Source organism: Triplophysa dalaica, chromosome 3, assembly GCF_015846415.1.
Source record: "Triplophysa dalaica isolate WHDGS20190420 chromosome 3, ASM1584641v1, whole genome shotgun sequence".
Lineage (NCBI taxonomy): Eukaryota > Metazoa > Chordata > Actinopteri > Cypriniformes > Nemacheilidae > Triplophysa > Triplophysa dalaica.
Window position 1 is genome coordinate 18,996,217 of NC_079544.1, and position 26,855 is coordinate 19,023,071.

At 36.6% G+C, this 26,855-nt stretch overlaps 2 protein-coding genes across 5 annotated transcripts in view; one reads left to right on the plus strand and one right to left on the minus strand.

The window, feature by feature from the left end:
- Nucleotides 1–7,058, plus strand: part of efr3a (EFR3 homolog A (S. cerevisiae)) — a 29,614-nt gene extending 22,556 nt beyond the window's left edge. For 3 of the 4 annotated variants that reach the window (XM_056743328.1, XM_056743332.1, XM_056743329.1), the window contains exons 19-24: nucleotides 234–361; nucleotides 2,340–2,425; nucleotides 2,515–2,563; nucleotides 2,682–2,785; nucleotides 4,317–4,366; nucleotides 4,484–7,058. In XM_056743328.1, coding sequence (XP_056599306.1) covers nucleotides 234–361; nucleotides 2,340–2,425; nucleotides 2,515–2,563; nucleotides 2,682–2,785; nucleotides 4,317–4,366; nucleotides 4,484–4,589 — 523 coding nt within the window. In that variant the 3' untranslated portion in view covers nucleotides 4,590–7,058. The remainder of the gene's footprint in view (nucleotides 1–233; nucleotides 362–2,339; nucleotides 2,426–2,514; nucleotides 2,564–2,681; nucleotides 2,786–4,316; nucleotides 4,367–4,483) is intronic. The other variant, XM_056743330.1, reaches the window with a different exon arrangement.
- Nucleotides 7,059–18,765: 11,707 nt separating this feature from the next.
- LOC130417186 (HERV-H LTR-associating protein 1) lies at nucleotides 18,766–26,119 on the minus strand. Its single transcript, XM_056742517.1, has 14 exons — nucleotides 26,044–26,119; nucleotides 25,835–25,891; nucleotides 25,637–25,717; nucleotides 24,689–24,772; nucleotides 24,471–24,554; nucleotides 24,303–24,386; nucleotides 24,161–24,217; nucleotides 23,341–23,421; nucleotides 23,209–23,238; nucleotides 23,006–23,080; nucleotides 22,372–22,773; nucleotides 20,409–20,604; nucleotides 20,246–20,328; nucleotides 18,766–18,884 (listed from the first exon to the last, which is right to left on the minus strand). Exons 1-14 carry the CDS (start codon nucleotides 26,117–26,119, stop codon nucleotides 18,841–18,843), a joined length of 1,434 nt encoding a protein of 477 aa, XP_056598495.1. The 3' UTR covers nucleotides 18,766–18,840.
- Between the last annotated feature and the right edge of the window lie 736 nt (nucleotides 26,120–26,855).

Consider the following 26,855-nt stretch of genomic DNA (forward strand, 5'->3'; position numbering starts at 1 on the left):
AAACTCACAAAATAGCTTAATGGAACATGATCCTTCCTTAATATCCTAATGATTTTGGGCATAAAAGAAAAATCTATAATTTCGACCCATACGATGTATTTTTGGCTTTTACTCAAAATGTTCCTGTGCTACTGAAGACCGGTTTTGTTATACAGGGTCACATATAAAAAATATCTATGGTATAGCACCATTTTAACAGCTAGGTAAACTATGTAACTGTGTGTGTTTATCAGGCTCCCAGAATCTCTGGATCGCGACGATACCGGTCTGTATTTTCAGACGGCTGATCTGGCAGAGGCTTTGACTTTACCTGGATATAACGTAGAGAGGCTTTCGATACCTTACATTCCACAGGTTACAGGTAAAACACACATGCTATTCTGAACTGAACAGAAATAAACATTCAAGAACTATTACTCCAATTCTGAATCTTCACATCAGAGGTTTTGGGCTTTCTCTAAGCTGCAGTCGGTTACTTTTGGAAACATATAATTGGAGGCAACTTACTTATCTTTACGTAGGTTAAAGTCGAATAAGGTCAAACAAATATTTCCCATGAAATCATTTTTCTAAGATTTCCATTTCAAATTGGGGTAACATAAGTAAATGCATTAGGTAAGATGAACTAGCAATGAACAATAATTGATACTCAGCTTTTTAAATTTCTATTAATCACTTTCAACTTGTAAACACTGACTCGGTTTTTCCGCCTACGTCAAGCGTGACCTTTTCAACCTAATTACATATTACGTGAAGTCATGAAGGCGCATCGCAGAACGGAGCAATGCATTTTTAAATGACCGATCCTTTTGTTAGACAAGAGACTTATTCATCGTCTGGTATCGTTTAAAGCCCTTTGAAGCTGCACTGAAACTGTAATTTTGACCTTCAACCGTTTGGAGTCCATTGAAGTCCACTATAGGGAGAAAAATCCTGGAATGTTTTCATCAAAAACCTTAATTTCAATTTCGCCTTTGGAAACAAATACATAAACATCTTGAATGACATGGGGGTGAGTAAATTATCTTGAAAATGTATTTTGAAAATTAACTACTCCTTTAATTCAATATTTTTTTTTATGTTAGTTCAAGTTACATTACTTAATGTTAACAGATAAACCTTTTGATTTGTGCAAAAGGGAACACAAACTAAGACTCAAAAATGCAGTTTAGTGTTAGTTTGCGTTAGATAATGCATTAGCTAATATTAACAAATACAACCTTATCGTGAAGTGTTGCCTGTTTATTTTTCACAAAAAAGTTACGGATTGCAGCTTCAATAAATATTTCCTCATGAAAGTCACACCCCAACTTACTCCTATTTTCCATCTGCCAAAATAACCACTAATATCCTAGAAACAGTAATGCTCAAATTTGATCCTCTGAAATAATTGTTTTACTTTTTAACGTCTGAACTGAACGTCTTCCTTAATCACATGTAAATTCATCTGGTCTTTCTGCTCAGCCCTGCCATGTCTGTGTTTCTCTGTGTCTGCACTGTAGTTCTGTACACGGTAGGAAAGATTCTGAACCGATGCAAACAAACATCCAGAGGTACAATTATCCAGTTAGTGAGGTCACCAGTCTGTGAGTGTGTTTAGTAAGTTCAGTGAATAGTAATAATATGTAGTTAGCATCTCCCCAGCAAAGCTCCATCAGAACTCCACCTGTTACTATGACTACAGATGTAGACTTCTTCCTCTCTGTAGATGCCGTGACAGATTCTTATAGGTCTTAATTGTGTTGAAAGACTCTCAGCAGTCGACTGAAGAGTAAATATATGGTGTACTGTTATAAATGAGTTTTGTTTAACTGGATTGGTGTTTCGTACGCTGCTGTCGTCTGGACTGTGGAACCGGTAGGTTAAAGGTTCGGGTTTAGTTGTTTGGGTTTTAGGGAGAGTGCTGCTGTAGCATTTTTGATCAGGTTAAACAGAAATAAAAATATTTTATTTTGAATAAATGTTAACATCAATCATATATAAAATATTATATAATTGTATGTATTGATGTAACTGCTTAGTTGGTTATCATCACTTTTGCATGACATCAGCACTCCTAATCCTAAAACACTCGCTTTTTTTCTTTAAAGAACATGTTTTTGTGATTTCTGCCCTTGTTTCTGTGACCTGCATTCCTTCTGTTTGATTATTCGCACTGCTTTCGCTCTTCTTTTGCCAAACCTGACATTCATTAAACATAAACATTTTACCAAGGTTATGTTTCACCAAGGCCGAATGAATGGATATCGCTCTGCTCAATTCTGCGCCGTTCCCCTGCATGATCTAAAATATATGAGCGTGCAGAGCATCGTATATTTACGCTGTCTTCTGACCCACAGATGAAGACCGGCTGCCTCGAAGAAAGAGTTTGGTGGACACCATTTCCCTCCAAGTTGACATTCTTTCACACAGCTTACCTGATGATGTATGCGTTATACACCTGCACATGCCTGAATTGTTTAGTATGATACATCTTTTTTTTATTTAATTTTAATGTTTGTGTTTTTCCCACAGTCTCATCTAGCAGAGGAAATTACATTTGAGACCCTGAAGAAGGCCATTGGTATGTGTGAATTGGCTTGTACTCTGTTTGTGTGCATATTTCTACATGTGCGTTAGTGAGATATTTTTCAGCAAATTTCTGCATGAGCTTTAGCAAGATATTTTTCCATCTTTTTCAGACACCACCGGTCTAGAGGAACAGGAGAGAGAGAGGAGACGACAGGTTATGGAGAAGTTCCAGAAAGCTCCGTTTGAAGAGATAGCGGCTCACTGCGAGTCCAAGGTATCGTGTGTGTTATGTTAACCCGTGTGGTGTGTCATTGATTATTTATATGGCAATCGGTTATGTTGAAAAAACATGTCTACATTTTGACAGATTTTTAATATTCAGATCCCAAATGTAGCCCTTTTACAACCCTTAGGAGTCCAGAATGTGTATATGAAGTTTCAGCTCAAAATACACCACAGATCCTGATTATACTGTGCCCTACATGTCCATTTTCTGCCTGTTAGGAAAAACAAACTGTTTTGGTGTGTGTCTCTTTAATGCAAATGAGCCGCTGGTCTCCGCCCCCTTTCCAGCAGATAGCACGGGGTTGTGTGAGCTGGAGTGAATGCACAAATGCTTTACATCTTTAAATCCAGCCCATTGCTCTTATAATTGAACATTCACATGATAAACGCAACATTGAAGTTGACGCCATTGTGACTGTTTATTGCTAACAGGCAAAGTTTATGAATACTTGTGAGAGGGGCGTTTCGGAAGTAGGGACTTTATATAGACCAGAAGAAATCCAGTCGTTTTGTTAGAAGTGGGACAGCGATGTACAATAGACTTGAAATATGTGAAATATAAAGCCTTTTTTTATTAGAAACATGAACATCCATTGTTAAACACCCAAAAAACATTATCAAAGCCTCTAAAACAGACAATGACTGGGTCCTTTAACATGCCAGAGGAGAACTGGCTCTCCCGGTTGAGTCTGGCCTCTCCCAAGGTTTTTTTTCTCCACTCTTATACACATTTACATCTATAGTGCAGTTTTGGTTCCTTTCCACCGTTACTCACAGGGATTTTAGTTTAATCCATAAATATAAACAACTTGCGTTTACCAACACACATTCATGTTAAAATATTTTAACAAATATATTCTTTCTGCACGTTTGGGTACTTTTGCAAATTGTTCTAGTATACTGTTATGTTAGGCTCCCGGTCCTTATAAAAATATTTAAAATAATAATATACCTCAATTATAGGGACTTCGATTGAATAATTCTGCTTCTGACATCAGTGTACATTCCATAGAGAAGAACTTCAATAATAACATGTACTGTATCTTAATACCGTATATTCTCTTAATTTTTTCTCCTTGTATTATTTTTATTTAAAATAAAAAATTAAATGTATGTCAAGCTGCTTTGCAACAATGAAAATTGTGAAAAGTGCTATATAAATAAAACTGAATTGAAGTAAATGAGATTAGCTAGCAAAAGTATGTCTTTCCATGATTATTTATTTTGGGTTAGCAGTAGAAGAACTGTTACTTGGCCAAATTTAAAAGCGCACCCATTCTACAAATTGTTTATTTAATAAAATGAAAATACAATAAAATAAACCGAATAGTTTAATAAAATTACTATACAATAACATATTTATAAAAATAAAATATAAAAGGTTATATTATCAGCCACTAGCCAGATCAATCAACAAACAGACAGGAAGTTAACTTCGGCCAGGCGTGTGTGTCCAATGAAACCGCCTATAAATGGGAATTATTTGAATGTTTTCTAATGTGTTGCATTTTGTTTCTTAGGCCAACATGCTGCATGATCGCTTGGCTCAGATATTTGAACTCACTATTCGGTAAGTTCACATTGCTTTCTCACTACTTATCAACAAGTTATTTTCCATTACCTTCTTCAGATAAAAAAATTGTGAAGAGCTTTTATTTGAATGGTGTTTCTGTTCATTTTTGTTCAGCCCGCCTCCAAGCCCGTCGGGCACCGTAACCGTGACATCGGGCCACGCCCAGTACCATTCTGTGCCAGTCTACGAAATGAAGTTTCCTGACCTTTGCGTGTACTGAACCGTGACCTCTCACCTTTACTATATCATACAAACTACACTTTGATGTGGCATCTGACCCTTTGACACCTCACATCACCGTATACTTGATTCTGTGACCTTCCACAAAAATCCCTCACTTTCACTTTCGACCGGTAATGTCAGTCTTCCGTTAATTCCACCTACTAAACATAAACATCTTGTAAATTCATGATGAGACACCTTCACACGTCCAGGTGAAAAAAGGGAACTGGACTGAACAGGCACTTCACCGCTGCATTCTTCACCAATCAGCACGCAGAGCTTACAACCAGCTATCCAATCATGCACCAGCTATATAATGTAATGTGAATTTACTGTATGTGTTTGATAATAGAAGGCAGCTCCAAATGAGTCCTTTGAAAACTAGATTCTTCAGAACATTTAAATATGTTGATTGATGAATCATTTGTAAAATGAGTGCACCTTAAATTCTACGATTAGTTTAAATACACGTTTTCATTCTCTCGCGTTCTCTTTGCACATTAAGCCATCATCAGCAGAAAGATTTTAAAACATTGAAGACTTCTGCTTGCTTACGTCTCTCTTATATAGAAATATCTGTACAGTATAGTATAGGCTATTTTTGATGAATATATATCTATATACTTTTAGATGAAATAGCAGTTACATGTGTTCACTTTGCATGGCTTAATTTTCCACAGAAAGTTTTGTGAGTTTAAGCCTTTATTAATGTACGATTAGCCTTTAACTTCGATGTTGTTGATGTCGATGGGGAGTTAATTTAGATTTTAGGGGATCACTACTCGGCATTCTGCCTTCACTGTGTTGAAAAACCAAAACATCTGCTTTTCATTACCAAAGAGCTCCGCCCATACCCTTCTTTATACCTAGACACTGCTGCCAATTGAAAAGTAGTTTCTTTGGTGAGAATACTACAGTATTTGTCTCTTTGTATTGGCTGTGAGCGATACGGTTTACTTGATCGCTTGCCAGATTTAGTAGATCAGTTGCAAGCAGAATGAGATTAGAAACGTTTGGAGATCGTTTGGAGGAATAAATAAGTGATCTGCATTCATCATTCACCTGCTTGAGCAGTCAGGGCATTGTAATGCTATTTTTGTTTGGTACTGTAGATCATATTAATCTACTAAAGGACAAAAAAACTTTGTGACTGTTAGCTGAAATACTTTGCTGGAGATGTTTTATTTTGATCTGAGCTTCCTGTGGTAAGATAAGTGAACAATTTCAGTTTTTCTGGTAGAAATGTGTGTACGATTATAAGACTTTTTGGGTGAATCTGAGGTGCTTTTGGGCTTAAGGAGGTTCAGAATGATTGGTGTACTATGACTGGCTCCGCTTTGTTTTTGTGAATGTACTTGCTATGAGGACAGTAGTGCGAGTTGAGCAGACAGGTGTTTGATGCTTAGGGGTTTCAGTGGTTTGACTGATTATGGGATCTGAATGCACAGAAGGTAAAAATGTCTATTACTGTACTTATAAAAACCTAGAAGTCAAAGATGCTCAGTGGGTTTTCCTGATTTTCCTGATTTTCATCAAATTTGAATAGATAAAAGCAAGACAGTTTTTTATGCCTTGATGATGCATTTAGTCTTATCAATTAAGGGATGGAGAACATCTCAAGGATCTTGACATGATGGTTTACAGAGAGATATGTTGGTGGTCAAGATACAGCCGGTAATGGACATTTGGTGTTTGTGTATTACATTAAGTAAATTGCTGCATTTTGCTAGTGGTTACTTTATGACAATATCGTGCAAGAAAAAAAAGTAAAACAACTATTTTCAATGCTGTGATGAAATCAGGCATACAATGTCTGTAGAAATAGAAATCGCAACTTATGTAGACCCATGCAATATATTTTGGTGTAACATAAAATAGAAATGTGTTTTATAATGCGAGACATTTTAGACATCTCAAATGCTCTTGTAGATATTACTGTGTGTGTTGTGCGTTTCAAAAGGGATGTCATACTTTTCTGCATGCTGGTATTTTGTTCAAATTTGACAAATAAAGGGAAATCATTCATACTGTAACTGATTATGTCACTTTAGAGTAATTCACTATATTTTTCATCTGCGGTTTAGTTTTACGGTACAGTGACGTTTGTCTGAAACAAATATTGTTGGGTTCATTTTATTTATAACTTGACTGTTTTTTCTTAGTTAATTCTTAGAGAAACAAGAAAGGAGTTAGCATTTTAGTTTAGGGGTTATGTGTCGTAATGGGATAGTATGAGTGCCTGTGAATGTGGTTCTGATATGACAACATGCAACATGTTAGATTTTGAATGTGTAACATCATGTGCAATATAAACCACTGAAATGTTGAGATTATAAGAGTTCATATGAAATCTTTTAGGTGTTGTTTAGCCACATCCAGGTTCTGCCATGTTAATGTGCAATGAGATTTTATGTACGAGGTAATGAAGTCTTAAATAAAGAGTTTGTATTAAAATGTATAAAAATGTTCTCCGTCTCTTCTTTCTGTAGGAAGTGGACCTTTTTTTGTGACTTCATCCCTAATTTTTTTAGGAAAAAAGTGGAACTGGAATTGAGAAGCACTACTGAGATGCAAACAAAAATTGTATAGTAAATATGTACCGTAGACCACTTCGCAAGATGTAAACACTGGTCCAGTAGCACTTCGTTCATTTTTATTTATTTTTAAATCTTGAAGATATTCATTTAACTTTTGATTTGGTTATAAATGTTCAGTTGGTTGAATTTCGCGTAGCGTTAAATAACTGAAATAGGAGGTTCTTCTGGACCAATGTTGAATCAGCTTTGCTTGTGTTTTCCGAAGTGGTCTATAATAATGAAAACAATCCTGTCAGTAAGCTATTTTGGTAACACTTTACAATGCTATTAGTTAACATTAGTAAGTGCATTAGCTAACAATGAACAATGTTTTTCAGCATTTATTACTCCCTGTTGATGTTCATGTCAATACGGATATTCATGTTAGTTAAATGGTGCATTAACTAATGTTAAGAGTGACAACATTTGATTTCCATGATGTATTAGTAAACGCTGAAATTAACATCAATTAATATCAATAAAGGCTGTAGAAGTATTCTTCATTGTTAGTTCATGTTAGCTGATGGATTGACTAATTGTAAATAGCACCTTATTGTAAAGTGTTACAGCTATTTTTGAATAAAATCCAAGTAAATGTGCTATTGTTTTGAATATGTAAAACATGTCATTGGTCATAAAATTTGGCTTTATTGCTTTAATATGACCCAAACATTTCAGGACAGTGTTTAAAAAATAAGAAAGTTTCAGGAAGCACTACAGCATTATCCTAACTTCTATCAATCTGTAAGGGTTTAGGTTGCAATTTCACCACAAATGTTTTTCTTTTTTATTCAACTTTTAAAAAATCTACTATTAAAAGGATTGTTCAACCAAAAATAAAAATGTTAATTGTTTACTCGCCCTTTTGTCAATTCAAACATGACTTTATTTCTTCCGCAGAACACAAAAGAAGATATTTAAAAAAATGTAAAACGTAAATGTAATCTGAATGTGCACTGGAATCTTCTGACAAATTCCTTGTATGTCCAAGCACACTTGGCAATAAAGCTCTTTCTCATTCTAACTGAACCCCATTCACTTGCATTGGTTTTGTGTAATTGAGTTTAGTGCTGTTCCGTTATCTACTTTCTTCAAAATATCTTATTTTGTCATGAAGGTTTTGACAAGAGGGTTACATGATTACACAATAATTTTTTTTTGGTGAACTATCACTTTAAGTGTATTAAACAGGATATTCTGAAAAATACAAATACAATGATTGCAGACAATACAATACAATATTTTGTTCAGTGGTCCTAAACGAGAGCTTTTTAATTGAGATGGATGGGATCTCTTATTTCTGTCAGAAAGATTTGCTGATACCGGAGTGCTCAAATTACCTGTAACAGTTGTGCTTTTTGCTCACTTATCAGATCCATGCAGTTTTTTATGGATCAAACCTTATCTGATGAGGAACAGCTGATCTTATTTTTTAAGTCTGTTATTAATTTTTTGGTGATGCCTCTATCATTTAGAGCTCCCTGACAATACAAAATATTGAAAGAGCTCATTCTACTGTTTCAATTCTTCTTCCTCTTCTTTTCCTGGTTCCTCCTCCTCCTCCTCCTCCTCCTCCTCCTGCTTGTTGCCTCCTTCTGGTTTACTGTGTGTTGGGTTCTTTCCACTGGTCGATGTTTGTGGCCGGATTTGTATGTTTGACTGGTTTTGTGTGTTCAGTTGTGGACGTTGTGGGATCATCTCATTGCTCTCCTCACTAGAGTCCTGATTGTCCGATTGCATTGAAGAATGTGGATTCTGGTGACATGGAGGGCGGTGCCCAGAACATGATGAGGTGACTGATTGATTGAAGAAGGATGCAGCCATGCACTCAGCGGTGGAACGGTCACAGACACACTGCAGACGGTTGCACACGCTTGTACCCACACCTGTTTTGTGTCGTTCACATCAATTCACATCAATAACAATTAACATCAGTTACATTAGTTTATGAGTGCTATATGTTTGTAAGTAAATGTTTTGGGTATGTGTGTAATTGGGTGTGTCTTACATTGTGGCTTTCCTTTTTGACAGCTGATCTGAGCGTTGAGTTTTCTGTTTCTCCTGCAGCCCAGAGCACTCAGCTGTTCCAAACAACACTGATGCAGAAAACAGCACCTGATACAAAGCGTCAAAAACAGTCAGCCATGCAAGTTTTTCTTCTGTGTTCAGATTCATGTGTGCGTATTTCAGTGCTCAAATCTAATTGGATGAGAGACAATTTAAAGGGGTTATATGGCGCGAACACGTGTTTTTCTGTGTCTGGTGTGTTATAAGTTGCCCATTCATGTATTAGACACGTAAAATTACAAAAATTAAAGTGTGGGAACAAAAGATGCCTTCTATGTTAAAGCAAATGCTCACCCAGACCTGCCAGAAACGGCTCCTGTAACCACACCTCACAAATATACATCAGTTAATGTTATGAGTTGACTTAGACCGCCGAAATATATACTCAAGAAAGGTGGGCGCACCTGTCAGTACAATTGCTTTGGAACCTGGTTACATTTCTGTCACATGCTTGCAGTATTCGACCAACCACTATGCACTGGTTAACTGGCCAATCATAGCACACCTTGCTTTTCAGAGCGACGAGCTTTGTTAAAAATCTTGAAATTATATAAATGACCTTGCTCATACCATGTTTTTGGGATGCAAATGGTAAGTTTTACTAATACAGCGTGTTTGAACCTTAAATCGTGTATACACATTGCATTACATCTAAAACAAACGATAATATTCGCTTTAGCCGTGTCATTTGACCCCTTTAACAAAATTGAAACCATGTTTCAAAAACTTGAAGATTTTCTCAGAAGACATCGCGGCAGGTAATAATAATATGCACTTTTTCTCGCTCTTGTCACTTTCACACATCATGCTGTTATGACTGCAAATCAACATGCTGTGAAAGCCCAATGTGACTAGTGTCATACAATCATCAACCATGTTTCTGAAAAATGATTTAGTTTGTATCTTGTGTGCTGAAGAGCTAGTATACCCTGTTACTTTTGCTCGGTATCAGTGCAAAGATTGTGTGCCATTACCAGGGATCATAGTCAGGGGTGGTTCACAAAAAAAAATCATTATCAGTTATTAATACTCGTATTGTTCAAATGTGTATGAATTTCATTAAAGGACGCATTAATGAATAAATATAGGAGTATATATACGAGGTATGAGTATCAGTATTGTTTTATTTGTGAATGATGACAGAACTATCCCTTTAACTCATGGCGTTGCTGGTGAAGATGTGTGTGTATTCTGACCGGTCGAGCTGGTCTACTGGTTTTCCTCTCCCCTGCTGTCCGCAGTAGCAACCATAGTGTTGATATTCGTGAGGACATCGTCCTGTCAGACATTTGAGCATTTCTCCCAAAGCAGACATATCCTTAAGCACCTGTCCAGCAGTATCATACTGGAATAAAGACATGCCACATTCTACACACATACGCACACACACACGTTAGTTACCATAACAGTTCAAGGATCTTCCGGTAACTTAATGGTTTTTAGACTAGAAAGTTATCTCCCAATGCGTTGAACATATTAACAAAAGTATCCTTAACAAATGTAAGTGTAGTTTCTTAACTTTATTAAGTATACTTAAAAAGTTGAATTATATTTCATATGATGAATCTGGCAATAAAATATCAATGTAGTATTATTCTTGTAAATGTACCCTTTCAATAATACTTTGGACTAAATTGGCCAACTTAAGTGTAAACAAAGTATACATTTTTTGTGTTTTTAAACTTATGGTATATGTATACTGAGTTTTACTTAATACTTGTAACACATTGTTTGTTCGTTTATGAAACCACACTTATATGGTTTAGCCTAATGATAGCATACTCTCTGTAAACCAATAGTGTAATAATGTATAATTTGTATAAATTATCTTTAAGCAATCTAACATTATACTTAAAGTATTTATTTTACTTACTATTAATATTGCATCTATATTATTTATTACATTGTTACTATATAAACTTAAACTGTATAACTGTGAAAAAATATTTAAGGGGCTATTCAAATCTGGTCTTTTAAGGGTGGGTTCACACCAAACACGAACAAAAGTGTTACACTCTTTCTAGAGGGAAAAGTTATTTATTTTTGCGTGAGTGACGCGAAAAACATCGCGCAACGGGGACTGTCTTCACGCATCCGGACCTGTGAAACATTAGGTGTCAATGAGGTCTTCGCCCAAATTTCTTGCTCAAGTTGACATTTTTTACGTGTACGGAAGACGTAATTGACGCACGCTCACATCATTCGCATCGCCTGCTGCGACTTTGTGTCTATTCGCGTCTTTGCATTGACTTTGTATGTAACTTACTTTATGAACCCAGCATTATGTGCAATTTTAAATATAATACAATAAAATGTATACTGTGCTAAAAAGTAGAATAAAACTACACTTTTATTCTTCATTTATTGTTTAAAAAATAAACTAATAATAGCACACTTGAATAAACTTCTTGTAAGGCTAAACCTTATGGAAACCTTTCATTGTAAGTTTTTTTACAAATGTGAATTTACTTTGTGTTTCTTACCTTCACTTTCTTTATGCTCTTGTATATCTGAAAGTCCTGCAGCCTCCAGCAGAGACCAGGCAGAGAACGGCAGTGCCCGCCTCTGAATCCGGGCAGAACCTGAGAAACACGACCATCTCACACTCAGTTTTTCAAAGCAAGACGTGCAGCAGTATTTGGGGATTGCTGTAAATGTAACCTCTTACCTCTCTTCTCTGATTCCTGTGAACTGTCAGATGGCTCTTTCACTTCCTCTTTGTCCTGCTCCTCTTCCTCAGTAGACTCGTCCTGAGCTGTGGGAGTCACCATAGCGGCAGGTGGCGGTTGCAGGGGTGGATGGGTAGCTTCCTGATGTTGAGGAATATTTTCAGGACCATGAGCCGTCGTGGTTGTCGGTGTCCGAATGCTGATGGGCTTGTGGCGAGTTGTAGATGTTGATAGGTGGTTCATTGTTGGTTTTAAAGTTGTGTGTGCAGTTGGTTTTGGGGATGCGTTCTGTACGGAAGGTTTAGGGAACGGCGCTGGAGTGGAAACTTTAGCTGTGAAACCTGGTGTCATGTTGGTGGGCATTGAAGAGCTAGTAGTGGTTCGGTTATTCAAAGAGAAAATATTATTGTGTCCCGCAACACTTGTTTTATCACCGTCTTCACCACTTTGTTGATCTTCATCACTTTCTTGGTTTTCTTTAGATGTTGATCCTTGTGAGTTTGCGTTGACCGGTGTGTAATGTGATGCTGAAGATGTTGGTTTTGTTGTGCTGTCCATGCCCATGTCTTCTTCACTATATTTCTCTATTTTTTCGAACGATATCTCTTCCTCCTCACCATTTCGCTCCACTGAAATTTCATTGGTTGCTTTGGATGTGGTTATTCTGTGATGGGAGTATTGATTGGTTATGGTATGAGTGGGTGTGGTCATCAGAAGAGTATACAGGCTTTGGCTGGTTTGTGTTTTCTGTTGTGTTTCTTGTTCTTCTTCTGTGTCCTCTTCTGACTCATCCTCCTTTTCTTCACTGTTTTCTCTGAGAAGAGTTGTTGTGTGTGTACCTGTAATATGTGCAGATATGTGTGTAAGAGGTTTTACAGTGTGTGTTGTGTGTGCAGTTGTGTACACAGAGGGTTTTAACGTGGTGTCTTCAGTTTCTTCATCGCTTTCCTCCTCTTCTTCACGTGAGCGGTTATCAGGGTTTGAGTCAGTGTGTGTTTGAGAGGTTGGTGATATTGTGTGTGGTGTAGAATGAAGACTGTTTGTTTTTGATAAGTGTTGTGTGGCGTTTGAAAGTGTGTTTGCGTGTGGTAAGAATGTGACCGTTTCTGTAGTTAAGGTTAGCAACGTGCTACCTGTCAGTTCACCTGTCAAAGAACATGAAAACATTAAGATACTGAGTCTAACCAAATGAAAAACGTACGCACATTAAATCGGATGGTTACAGACTGTACTTTCTAGTGTACAGTTTTTTTAGTTTGTGTCTTTGGTGTATTAATGCATGCTCACTATTTGTGCTTATGTCCGTAGCATTGTGGGTAGGAATAAAATAGTTTTCCTCTGTGACTCCGCCCCATTTTTCTGTTGTCAGCACAGCAGTCACTAAAACACAAACAGATCATCCCCTTATCCAAAGAAATATATTTTCCTATAAATTATTAAATATACAGTTACGGAAAAAAATGAAGAGACCCTTTTAAAAAAATCCATTACTATCGTTTCATTCTGTGAACTTACTACAAACAATATTTTCCCCAAATTTCATATAAAAATGTTTTCTCTACTTGTATTTATTTGGAGATGATGAAAACTAGAAAAAAACTGGTCAAATAGCAGTAAAGATGCTCTATATTTTTTCAAAACTCAATTACTGTAAAGAAAACAGTTCATGTTCACTTTTAAGCAATACAACAGTATTTGTACATGCATTTATGTACATGTTGATGCTTTCTATGGCTCAGGGGTTACAGCATGGTGCTAGCAATGCCAAGGTCATGGGTTCAAACCCAAGGATTGCACATACTTAAAATGTATGTGCATTGTAGGTCACTTCGGAGAAAAGTGTCTGCTAAATGCATAAATGTAAATGTAAAAGGAAAAAATACATTTGTGAAATGTATCACACTTTTCATGTGTCTTGCCATGCTGTCAGTCTTTCACATAGCTGTTGGAAGACTTTGTCACTACTGAGGTTTGATTATGTTCAAATGTTACAAACAGTGGACTGGAAAAGACACAATACATCAAGGAATGCTGACTTCATGAAAATTTGGAATGCTTCCTTAATTTTTTAACGAAAAGCATGCAGCATGTTTGTTGTGAAATCAATCACTACTGCTCTCACCATTGAAGACATCATCTTCATATTCCATCCCCTCCTCATCCTCTCTCTCTACATCACTTTCTCCTTCTGAGATTCTGTCTAGCTCCTGTGTTTTATTCTCCTCTGGACCTGAGGTGAAGATTTATGAAATTTTAAGCTAGAGAGAAGGAAAATGATCCTCTGGCCTATACAGAAAAGATAAAGAGTAAAATGTTTCACCAGTCTGATATATCCCAGGGTTCTCTGTGCTGTGGATATTGCCGGTTTGAGAGCCGTTGACCAACATCAGCTCAGTGGTGGAGTTCCTCATAGTCTCATTTAGTGTGTCATTGACTCCTAAAAGAAATAAAATGAAAGATTTAATATATACGTTATTATATATAATGAGTTTTTTTTGTAAATGAATGTGTACTGTGCCTTTTCTGTTACATTACCATATATGTCGAGGTCTGATGGATAAAGCTCCAGCCTGTCTGATACACATAACACATTGACAGTTGATAAGCAAGTACTGTGATTCTCTCTCATGTTGTACGAACTGTTGCAAGCAAGTGGGGGGGTCCCTTAGTGACAGTCTTAGAATGTCTGTGGATGTGATTGATAGATTTAAAGTCTCACCTGTTACATTAAACATCTCGCTGGTGTAAGTGTCATTATCAAGAAGATCTGTTGCAGAGGAAGTAAGTGAGGAGAACATTAAAACACACAGAAAAAAATCACACACACACACACACGCACGCGCACACACACACACACACACACACACACACTGATTTAATGCTGTTACCTGTCTGTAAAGTGATTGGATGGTTATTTCCATCCTGTTTTGTGATAGGATAGTAAAAGCTGATGCAGTCTATAACCGACCGATCACAACGGCAGAATCCCTCATCGCAGAAATCCAGCATGTCTGTAACATTGGTCATGTAATCTTTCAGAAACTACAATCGCAAACTAATAAAACATTCAAATATGTTTTTTATGTTCACTAAGTGATAAGAATATTATTCATAATTTTATTATGGAATAAATTATAAAATTCATTTTTAAGCTTGAATAAAATCTTCAAACAATGCAATATAGCTTTCTACACAATAGATGCTTTTCTTTAAAGGCCCAATGTATAACTTTTTGAAGGATCTATTGACAGAAATGCAATATAATATACAAAACTATGTTTTCAAAGGTGTATAAAGACCTTACATAATGAAGCACTATGTTTTTATTAACTTAGAATGAGCTATTTCTATCTACATCTCCTTACATAGAATTCGCCATGTTGTTACAACAGTAGCCCTAAGGGGACAAAGTGCCCTACAGAACGCATTTGTAAATATGTTATCTTTTTCGGCGCGGAAGCGAAAACCTGATGACATCTAAGCCCTGTGTCAGCCACCGTAGTGCTTTGAAAGGAAGGGGTGGATTGAGTCGTTCGTTGCAATTCGCAACCTCTCCGCTAGATGTCGCTAAATTTAATACACCGGACCTTTTAGGCACAACAGCTAAAAATAACTTTGTGTTTAACTTAAGACAGAGAGAGACAGTAAAGATGGTCATAAAGTGGGCCGTGAGGGAAAATAATTTTTTTATAAAAAGTTTAATTTGTCCCCTTATTATGGCACTATTCTACACTATTATATATCTTTACAAAGGTGCCAAGAAATAGTTTAAAAATCAGCCAGAAATTCTGTGTACCGCAGCTGGAGTTGTAGCCGCAGGTGTAGTTGGTGTGTGTTGGGATCCTTCGACTGCAGTTTCTCTCCTTTAGATCCTGATAACATCTCCAGTGGGTAAAACAACAACTGAAAGCTCACACACAGAGACACAGATTAATGCTCCAATCTCACTATCTATAAATTGTTCTTGCACAAGATGTGCGGTGTGTTTGTACGTGCGTGCATTTATATTCATGTATTCATATATTAACTGCTTGTTTTCATTTGTTATCTCTGTTTCCCCAATTGCACACAGAGCCAGAGAACGTAGAGTAAGCGGGGTCAGAACACACACTGAGTGTGCCTGTGGACTTCACTGTGAAGTTAATGCATCAATTAAAAATCTTTCCACCCCCTCTGAGTCTAATTTCATCTCCTCCTACGCTCAGTGAATTCTCTCACCTGTCGAGTGTGTCGGCTGGCTGTATGTGTGTGTGTGCTTTGTCCCATGTGTTTGCATTACTGCAGTAATGCCCGTGGTTTTGGATGTCCGCGGGACAAAGTCCGGTCTCACAATGCAGATTTACAGCAAACTCAAGCACTGACAGCAGGTCATCATATACGGCATACAGCCAGGAGAACTGCACACCCAGACAACCTGTTTGTCACACAGATATACACAAAGGCTTCATGATTTATTATTTTAATACAGTATGCAAATGTTTTGTGGGTTTGGTTTAACAGTTCTTTCACTGTTGATGAAATGGTATTACTTACAAAGGTACTGTATTTCATGTTCAGTATGTTAGATATTTGTTGCACAAATATTCAAAAGCAAAATTGTGTGACTGGAACACTCACCAATCAGAAGCTCATCAGAACCAAGGTCACTAGTTTCTGGGCAGAACACAGGAGTGCTTTGAACTGCACAAAGAAAGAACAAATGATATTTGAAATATTTTAACACCACCATGTAAGAGAAACCTCAAATCAAAATTGAAATGGAGATGCATTTAGAATTAAATTTGGCACTAAATCATGATTCCCTTTCTACGCTTTTACATTAAAAACATTTTGTACTTGGTTTTCCCAAAACCCCATAGTTACATTTGTTTTATAATTTCTTAACTTAATAACTTGCACAGTATTATTATAGTAACGATAGTATTATACATTTAGTCATTTAACAGACGCTTTAATTTAAACCAACTTACAAAGTAGGGGGAAACAATCAATTGAGCAAAAAAACTGTGTAAGTGCATTAAAACTGGTCTCCACTCTCGCATAGTAATGAAATAGATCACAGTAGTAGAAATAATGTAATGTAGAAATACTGTAGAAACGATGATTTTAGCTGAAACAAAAGTAACAGTATATGAAGAATTAACATCGATACCCATTGACTTCTATTGAATGGACACAAAACCAATGCAAGTCAATGGGAAGTACCAGTGATGTTTGGTTACCAACATTCTTTAAAATATCTTCTTTTGTGTGCTGCAGAAAAATGACATAAAGAAACATGCCAATGTTTAAGGTTTTGTACTAATGTACATTTTAAAAGTGTTTGTATCCAAAATGAGATAACTCCGTATTTAAAATGTTTCAAAAATCGTGTTTTTTAATATGTTATCATAATAAAACACCGTGTTATGTTATATTTTAGTTATATTTTTATTTATATTTTTTAATAATAAATAACAAATCGTAATTGTCTCATTTTTTAAATGTACTCTGCAAATCTACTTTAAGATTTTGTTTTTTTAACATAGATTTTGTGTTGTATTCTTATAGTAACAATAGCATTACATTTTAGAAACGATGGCATTTTTGCTAAAACCAAAGTTAAAGTTTTTGCCAATATTACATAAAGGTTTTATGACAATAAACCAATTATCAGTCTCTCTAGATCTTGGCAGTTCTAATAATGGCAATAAAGCAAAAAAGCTCGTTCAAAAAATTTTCATCTGGTACGAAACCTGATATAAATGGCTTTTTTGTCCTTCACAGCAAATATATTACAAATATTTTTTATAAATTCCTTCACCCAACGTTGCAGCTACATAGCCAAATATGTCATTAATACATGATTAATGTGAAATAATACTTGAAAACGTGTACAATTTAGTCATGAGACCTATTTTTAATGAGGTTTTTATATTGCTGTCATAGTAAGTACAATGGATGGCTATTGGTTAATTAACTTAGTTAATTAAAGTAAAAAAATCCAGTTCTATTAAAATGTGTTTTCATAAAAGTTATTTGTGGTATATTTCTTTTGTCTATGAATGTTGCACCGATCACAAGAAACCCTTTAAAAATGGAGTAAAATGCTTTAAAGATTTATGAGCCAAGCAGCCCATTCTCAAATGCAGACAAAATATCCAGAAAAAGACAGATGCCCAATCAAACAGTTCACTGGAATTGAACAAAAATCTGCACATTGCCACTACTGCTCCCACCATTATTATATTACAGAAGATTTATCTTACCTTTCTGCAGGGTGAACAGAAGAATAATCAGTAGTTTCATATTTATTCCTCTACAGATGAACCGATCACACCATCAGATTGGGGGATTCAATCCAGTGGAAGGTGTGGGTTTTAAAGATCAGACATGCACATCCAAACTCTTCACTTCAGAATCTGAGCTCTGCATGCTGGAGACTTATAATGCAGGTGTGTGTCATAGAAAGAAACAGAATCCCAAAATGAACAAAGGCCCATTAAGACTCACTGAAAGGTCAAAGGGCAAAACACAGAGCGGTTGTCATAGTAACTGAACTTCAGGAGGTACATAGTCTTCTATAACTACCTTTTATCCAGGGCAGAGGTCCTGAACCGATCTGGTAATTTGCCTTCAAAAACAACTGACCGTTGTGTGTGTTTGTGTGGACAGGAACTCAGGTGAAGATCAAACAGGAAGTGGGGGTTGTAAAGGATTCTTTGTGTTTTGAATTGAGTGGGTGAAGTTAAAGAAATAAAAAAATCAGACATGGGCATTTATGTTTGGTTTTATTTATATGCATTAAAAAGAGAGGACAATCTGGAAACTACAGATTCTCCGGCACTTACACACATTATTTTTTATGCATTTAAATCTCTCTCTCACACACACACACACACACACACGCTCACACATTAAGTTTAGATGGTTTAGATGTCTGTTGCCGGTTCTCTTCTCACATCTTCACACACATTCTTGAAAGACACTTCTGCTTCAGATCTGTTTTTGAGAAAGAGAGAGACTTTATTAGATAAGGGTTAAAAAGTCACTTTGAAATCAATATCGGTGTTGTAAATTTTATACTTTTATACTGTTGTTTTCCAAACTCATATTTGATATTCTTATATTGATAAAATCCCTGTCGAAATAAAAGCATATGCTGGTTAGGTAGGTTTTGAAGCATGGTAGCTGGTCTGTGCTGGTTTAAGCTGGTCATCTGCTGGTCCTTAGCTTGTCATGTGTTGGTTTAAGCTGTTCCTTAGCTTAAACCAGAAATAACCAGCTACCATATTTCAAAACCTACCTAACCAACATATGCTGGGTTTTCCAACAGGGATAAAATAATTGATAAAAAATATATATGATCCATTTTTCCCCTGTTGTGTATGAGAATTCAGTTATTTTTAAAGCACAGACAGAGGCTGACAATTTTGTTGTGTTTGTGCAATGACAATAAAGTTCTTCTATTCTATTTTTCAATTATTCTATTCAACAATTGTGCAATCATCAGCATAGAAAAACTCTTTCTTGGATCTAAATATCAACCAACTAACGTAAATTCAGGCCTTGCTTCATTCTGGGTGTAACTTTTCTAAATAGTCAATAAATTGCCAGAATCAAACTTATGTAGAAAAATAATATTTATCTTGATTATCCAATTCTGTAAATATTTCGGTGATTTGATTAAGAATTACTTCCCAATAAAGCTTTTGCACTTTATCAGGCCACAGTGTGAATTTCTCATGACGGATGTTAAAACGCTCAGACTAAACACTAGGTAGAAACCTATCCACCATGCTCTGTTTCGTTCCTCGTACGTCTTATACTTTAGATTCAAAGCAGGAATGCCATGAATGTCTGTCTGCACTCTTTTTATCTCATTCTGTCTGTGTCTAAATAGATGTCGTGTTACATATACAGGCACACCTCACCATCATCATGGCAGACCTTAAACATCATTAGTCCTGTGGGAAGAGTGTGTTGTTTTTAGAAGATCACACACGCACACTCACACACACTTTAATGAATACCGGCTTTGGAAACAGGTAGCAAGTAGCAACACACACAGACACACTTTTTTTATGAGGTTGCCATTGGCCTGTGTGTGTGAAAGAGAATGATAAAAATGGATCTTAATCATGTTCTCATCAAGGTCACTTGTCAATGTTTCATCGACATGCATATTAAGTCAATGACTGCTTTAAATAATCAAATTTAGTTGATAATGATAACAACTTGATAAAATAAACTTGAAAATGGTGCAGGATTGATTGGATTAGATTTTTGTTACAGTGTGCTGTGTTTATGTGCCAGTTAGGCTGGATATACAGCAGCAGTATATTTGAGGTTGTGTAACATACTTTTAGAAAAAGTGACTCTCCTCACACGACTGCAGACTTCTGCTGTGTGTTTCTCATACCAGCGATGGCTGTCCACACAGTACCTATACATTTTATGAAAGCATGTTCATTATAGACTACTCATAGTAAATCTCCGTCATATAACTGTATTACTGTAGCCTACCTCTGAGATGCCGTGGCTCTATGGCTGTATCCTCTGCACACACACTGAGAGTAAAACTTGCACAGCTCAAACACACAAGGCTGAAGCTTCACTGAGCTGATGGTCACCGTGGCCCAGCTCAGCTCCTCCTTGTAGGTCTCTGTCAGGACCGCATTCTCACCTTCTTTATCAATGAACTCTTTTCTCCATGGGCATCCTGTCAAAGCCAATACTGACATCAGGCAAAAAGAATCAGAAATAACAATCTAAACAACAAGCTACAATAAAGAAATCTACAATAAAGAAGAAATTTAAATGAGATCATTTTGTAATAAAAATGATTGCAAACAATTTTTTAACTATAATAAGTCTGGAAATTGAATCCTTAATAGTGCTTTATTTATTTATCTTGAAATTATATTATCTTGCTGATACCATGTTTTTGGGATGCAAATGGTTAGTTTTAATACATTTCTCAGTAGCTATCTTTTATTTAGTAAAGTGGTTTCATTTAAAATTGTAACACGTTTTTGTTGTCACTTCAAACGGCCCTTCGGAGTGACAACAATCACGGCCACCATACTAAGGGGATCTTTCCTAACCAAAGTGCTCATAACTGGCCACTTCAAAGGGCCCTTCAGAATGAAGGATTTGGAAGGGTGCAACTGATGGTCACTTCGGACTTCCATGATTCTATGCGCTGATTCTTTGCGTCAGCCCTTCGAAATGAAACTAAGGGTTTGTTTGTCCCTGCTAATCCCTATGCCCTAAACCCTTCGAATGGTTTACCCTCCGGATTGAGAGCTTTGAAGGGTTAAAAGGAGTAGGGGACCAAACAACTGTTTCTTGAAGTGCCCTTCTGCGTCATCATCCCGCGTCCAGAAGGAGGCAGCGTCACCACACAAAGAATCTGCACAAAGAATCATGGGAGCCCGAAGTGTCCATCAGTTGTACCCTTCCAAATCCTTCATTCTGGAGTACTTCGGGTTCGAACGACCCTTCAGTATGGCTGCCATGATTGTTGTCACGGAGGGCAATATATCTCAGTTGGAACGCAGGGAATATCGTTTGGGCAAGTGACTCATATGCCGAATTGTTTGGTTCGGGCAAATGACTCATATATTCCAAATTGTTTGGTTACTTTGTATAGATAGCCTGCTATGGAAAAGCTAGAGGTTGAACTCATCTCCTGTTATTTGTCTTCAAGGATGCAAAATTAAGTTTAGCAAAGTAAATTAGGGTAAACATGTGTTTTACCCTGTTGAAAAGTAGCTTAAACAAGCAAAGTTTGGTGGTCTTAGCTACCCTTGTCAGACTGACCTTTTGGATGGTTTCAGGCTTGCCTGAACCAACTTACACCAGCAAATCAACTTACCTGTTTCCACCCTTTTTCAGCAAGACAAATGCTCACATGTTTTCATCTACTCATTTTTACTCTGGCGGTCATGCTTTTGGACAAGTAGGACAAGAACGGCACATGGTAGTTCAACATAGAGCCCCACTAGTCACTAGCTTATGGTGCCCTCTGGTGGTCGTCACATATTGACAAATACGTCCGCTAAAGGGGTCGTTGAGGACTCTCATTCTTTCTCATTTCTCGCTCTCTCAGTGAGGGCACCTGTATGACATGAGAGCTGTTGACACGAACATCTCTAACACAAACAGCAGGTAAGCCACTTGATGTCTATGATACATAGCACGCTCAAATACAATAAGGCCCTGTGTGTTGAGTGAGCGCGGCAGGATTAAGTGTGTATATGGATTTTTAATGTGCTTTTAACCCTACCTGACCCAGCCAATCAAAACAATCTCTTGGGAATATAAAGGCCGGTTACTATGGCTACTATCAGTGGCTCCATTCAAATCGAATCATTGTCATGGCAACAATTAAATGAACCTGCCAGGTTTCCGCCGTGCCGACATGACTACTTTGTCCGAACAAGAGGTCAAACATCTAGATTCCATCATGTGTTCTGTGCCTTGCCTGGCTTTTCTGTGTAAGACACTTGCAGGTTGCTCGTCGGTGTTGTTCTTCTTTGACTTGGCAGAGGTACAGTATGGGATGCTGTCGCCATGGGAACGACGGTGGGTGTTGTTACCGTGGTAACAACAGGTTGTAGGATTTGCACAGGCAATGTTTTAGGCAGTGTGGCTATGGTGTCAGCTTTGGTCTGGGTCACGACAGTAGTTGCCAGGTTTGTTGTGAGATCACTAGTAAGTGTGGTTGTCATTAAAGAAGATGTTGGCATAGAAACAGTTGGAGTGGTTGGCACAATATCAGCAGTTGCCGTGGTTGATGGAGCTACACTGGGTGCAGTAGAAGATGATGATGCCATAGCCCTAGTGTGTGGCACGGTTGTTTTTGATTCTGTATTGCTGGTTGTTACTGTGGAAAGAGCAGAACATCACTTTTTTGAGTATCTGTCACTATAAGAACACTTATATTATGTATTACATGTAATTTGCATTACATAATAAAATATACTGTAAAATAAAGTCATTGTTAAGTCTTGTTAGATACTATTTAGTTACAAATATGCAATAAATTGTATACATACATAACTATTATTACTAACACTGTCTGCTTCAACACACCTAAATTATACATATACCCTTACCAATGGTCGAATGAGAATCTGTACTGGGTTTATGCCATAGGACCAGTTCACTGTTGTTTGGAAGGTCGTGCCACACTAGTGTTGGAGTGTAAGGTTCGCTTAGTCAGACTCAGTTGTATACATTAAAGAACAATAAACACCTACAGTGCTCAATTTAAGGAGACAATAGACATTAATGGCACACAACGTCTAAATTTACTTACCAAAAGGGACCAGTGGAAATGTGATATTAGCTAGAGTTACCGGGAATAAGGAAATTAGACCAGCCTGTTTCGACCATAATATAAGATTTATAAGAAGTATGTCAAATTAAGATTTGTTTGCGTTGTGTGTACCTCTGGATCTATCTTCTGTGATGGTTTGGTTAAACAGAGGTGTGACTGAGTCCAAGTCCCACAGCTGAGAGAGATCACTGTCTAAAACACAAATTTCTTAACTTCTTAAAATATACAATGCATTTGTCAGATTTATCCAAAAAGTCTTACAGTGCATTTAATGCAGACATTATCAATATTTTGCCACAGACAAAAATTATGCATTTTATTTTTAAAGTGGAGCTATCATGCTATGTGATGCATTCTAACTTCTTTACACTGTTAAACGTGCTGGCTTCTCATGCCTAACATGGTCAACTTTTTAAAAACGAGTTCGACGTATGACGTAGTATTTCTGTACTTGATACACTCCCCCAGCATTCCAACTTGTTTCGGAAAGTTTTTTCTAATGCCGGATACCTGTGACATCAAAGGGATCCTATTCCTGTCTGTTTGTTTATGGCATTTCAGTGATGGATGTTATGTAAACGGTGGATATGACGCTGGATTTGGAGATCGTTTGAAACTGATAGATGCAAGGTCCAAGTGCTAAAAGATGTCGGACATGAATTGCACACGGTTAGTGAAACTAAGTCACGCGTCTGTCTTTTCTAGGCAATCGGTAGGTGTATAATGTACAAAACACAAAGGAATGATGTGTTGCTTGCCTGTGCTGTAGTTACATCCCACTTTTCCCACTAGTCCCACCTCTAGCAGCTTGTTTTTTTTTTAAACTAAGTACTCTTCGAAGATACGACGTGTGCTATACTACTGTATAGGCACTCAAGATAAATATGAGATTGACAGAAAGCCTGTGATACACGGTCTTTAATAAACTCACCTGTCTTTCCAGCCATGACACAGATGTAGATGCAGTCAGAGCTGTTCTTCTGACTGACTAAAACACACATACACAATAACTCTGGTATATCTGTATATGTTAGGGTCATAGTAGTACATGGTTTTGTATGTTGCTGCTTTACCAGAGAGGATGGAGTTAGATTTAAACAACTCTTGCAGGTAACTAGTAGAATTTCCCAACACATCAAAGAGAACAGCTGTGAAATCTGAAACACAGAAATGTTTAATGCATGTATGAATCAAGAATCAAGTGATGTTCTTGTCTTTTACTCAAAGGAGGTTTTGTTTACCTGTGAGGTCATTGGTACTGTTTGTCAGACAGTAACAGTATTTTGAGGAAAACAAACTGGTCTCAATGTCCTGAAAGTTTGAGACTTTGCATACCAATGCCACACGCACGCACACACACACACAAACAAATACATGCTAAATGAATATCCATACTATATTTAAGTTAATAAGTTACAGTACTATATGCAAACTTAGCTGAATGAATGAGGGTAGTTACTGTTGTAGACCAGTAGCGTGAGTTTGTGGAGAGAGAGGGAACTGTGTGATGTCACACTCAGTATGGAGAAAAGATTCTGTGAGTCTGAAAACACACACGCACATTTAGATATTTGTGGATGTGTGTGTTTGTATCTGCACTTTTACCATGCACTGTAAAAACAATTCTGTAAAGAACGGATAAAGTACTAACAGAAATAACCAGTAGATTTTCCTTTTTTATGGACATTTCCATTAATGCTATTAAATGCTAATGTAAAATGTAAAATGTAAAATACTGGTACGACAACTTAAAAAAATAACACGGAAAATTCCTTCATATCTATAAGGTATATTTTTACGGATTCTTTAGATGGGCTCTTGCGGCCTTATGCTCTTAAAACACTTTTCACACACTTACTGGTTTATTTAATTAATTCAAAAAGTGCTTCAAAAGATCAAAAATATAAATTGTATTTTGTTAACCCCTGTGTGGTGTTCGGGTCAGTTGTCTGTTTTCAATATTTACTAAAAAATAGTAATTACTTGTTTTTAACATCAGACATTTATATTTATTCAAGAGTAATGTGCTTTTTACCCATATTATATATTTTTATTTATTAAAATTTTGTACAAAAAAGACTAGTAAAATGTGGTACAGTAAATGAAAAATATTAACACATTATGCTGTTTGCGTTGCCTACATTTGGGCTAAAGTAAATATATGTAAAGTATGTTTACTTAAACTTTAGAGCTGTTTTAATGCTGTGGGTCCACCCACAAACAAGGGTATAAAAATGCTATGCATAATCGGGCAAGTATGAGGTTTGGATATGGTGTAAGAGTGTATCTAAATCTATACAAAATTATTTAGATATTAAAAAATAAAAATAATCATAAAATCATAAAAATGTCATTAAAATAAGTGTTTGCAGTTCATGTGTGTACGGTATATACAGTGTAATATCACCTGGTTGTGAAGCATTGATGAGTGTGTTGACTAGTGCAGTAAGATCTATGGAAGTAGGGTCAATGTGTTCAGCTGGAATCTCTACGTAAAGATTAGAGAAACGTTTCAGCCTCTGTGTGTCCTTCTGATGTGACCATCTGAACATCATCGCACTCTGATTGGTGTTTTTCCTTCATGAAATGTTTTTTGATTGGTTACCTGTAGAAGTCAGCAGCTCACGTTTTTCTGTGTGTTTCAGCTTGTTTTGTCTGGAAACTGGAATTAGACATCATTCGATCATATGACTAGCATAAATACAACCGTTTTTCATTTATTCCTATTGATGAATAATTTTTCTGTAGTCGTGGTTTGTAGAGTCTCTGTAAATATCAGGAGACCATGAAGATATCTGGTCCAAGGTTACTAACCTTGTACATAAATAAAGAACAGAGTTACTATGCCAACACAAAATCTGATGCTGATCCAGGGTTTGAGTTTAGCCATCTCTGCAAAACAAAAACGTCCATCATTCCCTACCAAACAAAGCTCCACAGTCTTCTGAAAGCAACAACCTCATGGAGAACAAAATAGGGTTAAATCTTAAACTCAGTCTTCGCATTTGATTTGATTAAAATAATGGGCATTTAATGAATACATGTATTAATAAATTAGTATAAAAGCGTTTACACTTCTGAAGCAATGTTTTCTGTGTAAAAGTGTTTTGAGATTTCAACATTTCTAATAAATTTCCACAAAAATAGCTCGGTCAGAATAAACTCTGTCCTGCTCCAGCACTTTTCACACATCAGAAGTTAAAATTAGTCTTGTACCGCTAACCAAATATCATTAATGTTGAAAGACTTTGCTCAGTCCTCTGGAGAACTGCAGCTACAAAAATGCTTTTAACAGCAGTCTTTGGTAAGAATGACCGTTTAAATCATTCAAAAACATCAGGGAGAACAAGGAGTCAGATAATTATCAAATAATAGAATTAAGGTAATTACCCCATAAACAATTAAAAAGCTTTATCTACTGTATCCCAGGGAGAGACGTTCTCTGAGCAATATAGTGCCGTGAATTACATACAGAGCAAAAAACAAGCTTTTTTATAATACCTTGATGACACAAGAGTTAATTTTGTCTATATAATAATGTCTGCGTAAATTCCAACATAAAAGAGTGAATGGACCGACAAAAATACAGTAAACTCTTATTGTTAAATCTTTCGGTATCTGTAAGC

Excerpts from the sequence above, each read along its gene's own strand:
- LOC130417186 (XM_056742517.1), bottom strand. The coding sequence starts at position 26,119 with ATGGCTAAACTCAAACCCTGGATCAGCATCAGATTTTGTGTTGGCATA. Across the intron at positions 22,774-23,005 it reads AGATTCTCATTCGACCATTG|TAACAACCAGCAATACAGAA; the intron begins GTAAGGGTATAT and ends CTCTTTCCACAG. Across the intron at positions 18,885-20,245 it reads GAGAGTCACTTTTTCTAAAA|ATCTGAAGCAGAAGTGTCTT; the intron begins GTATGTTACACA and ends TCTCAAAAACAG.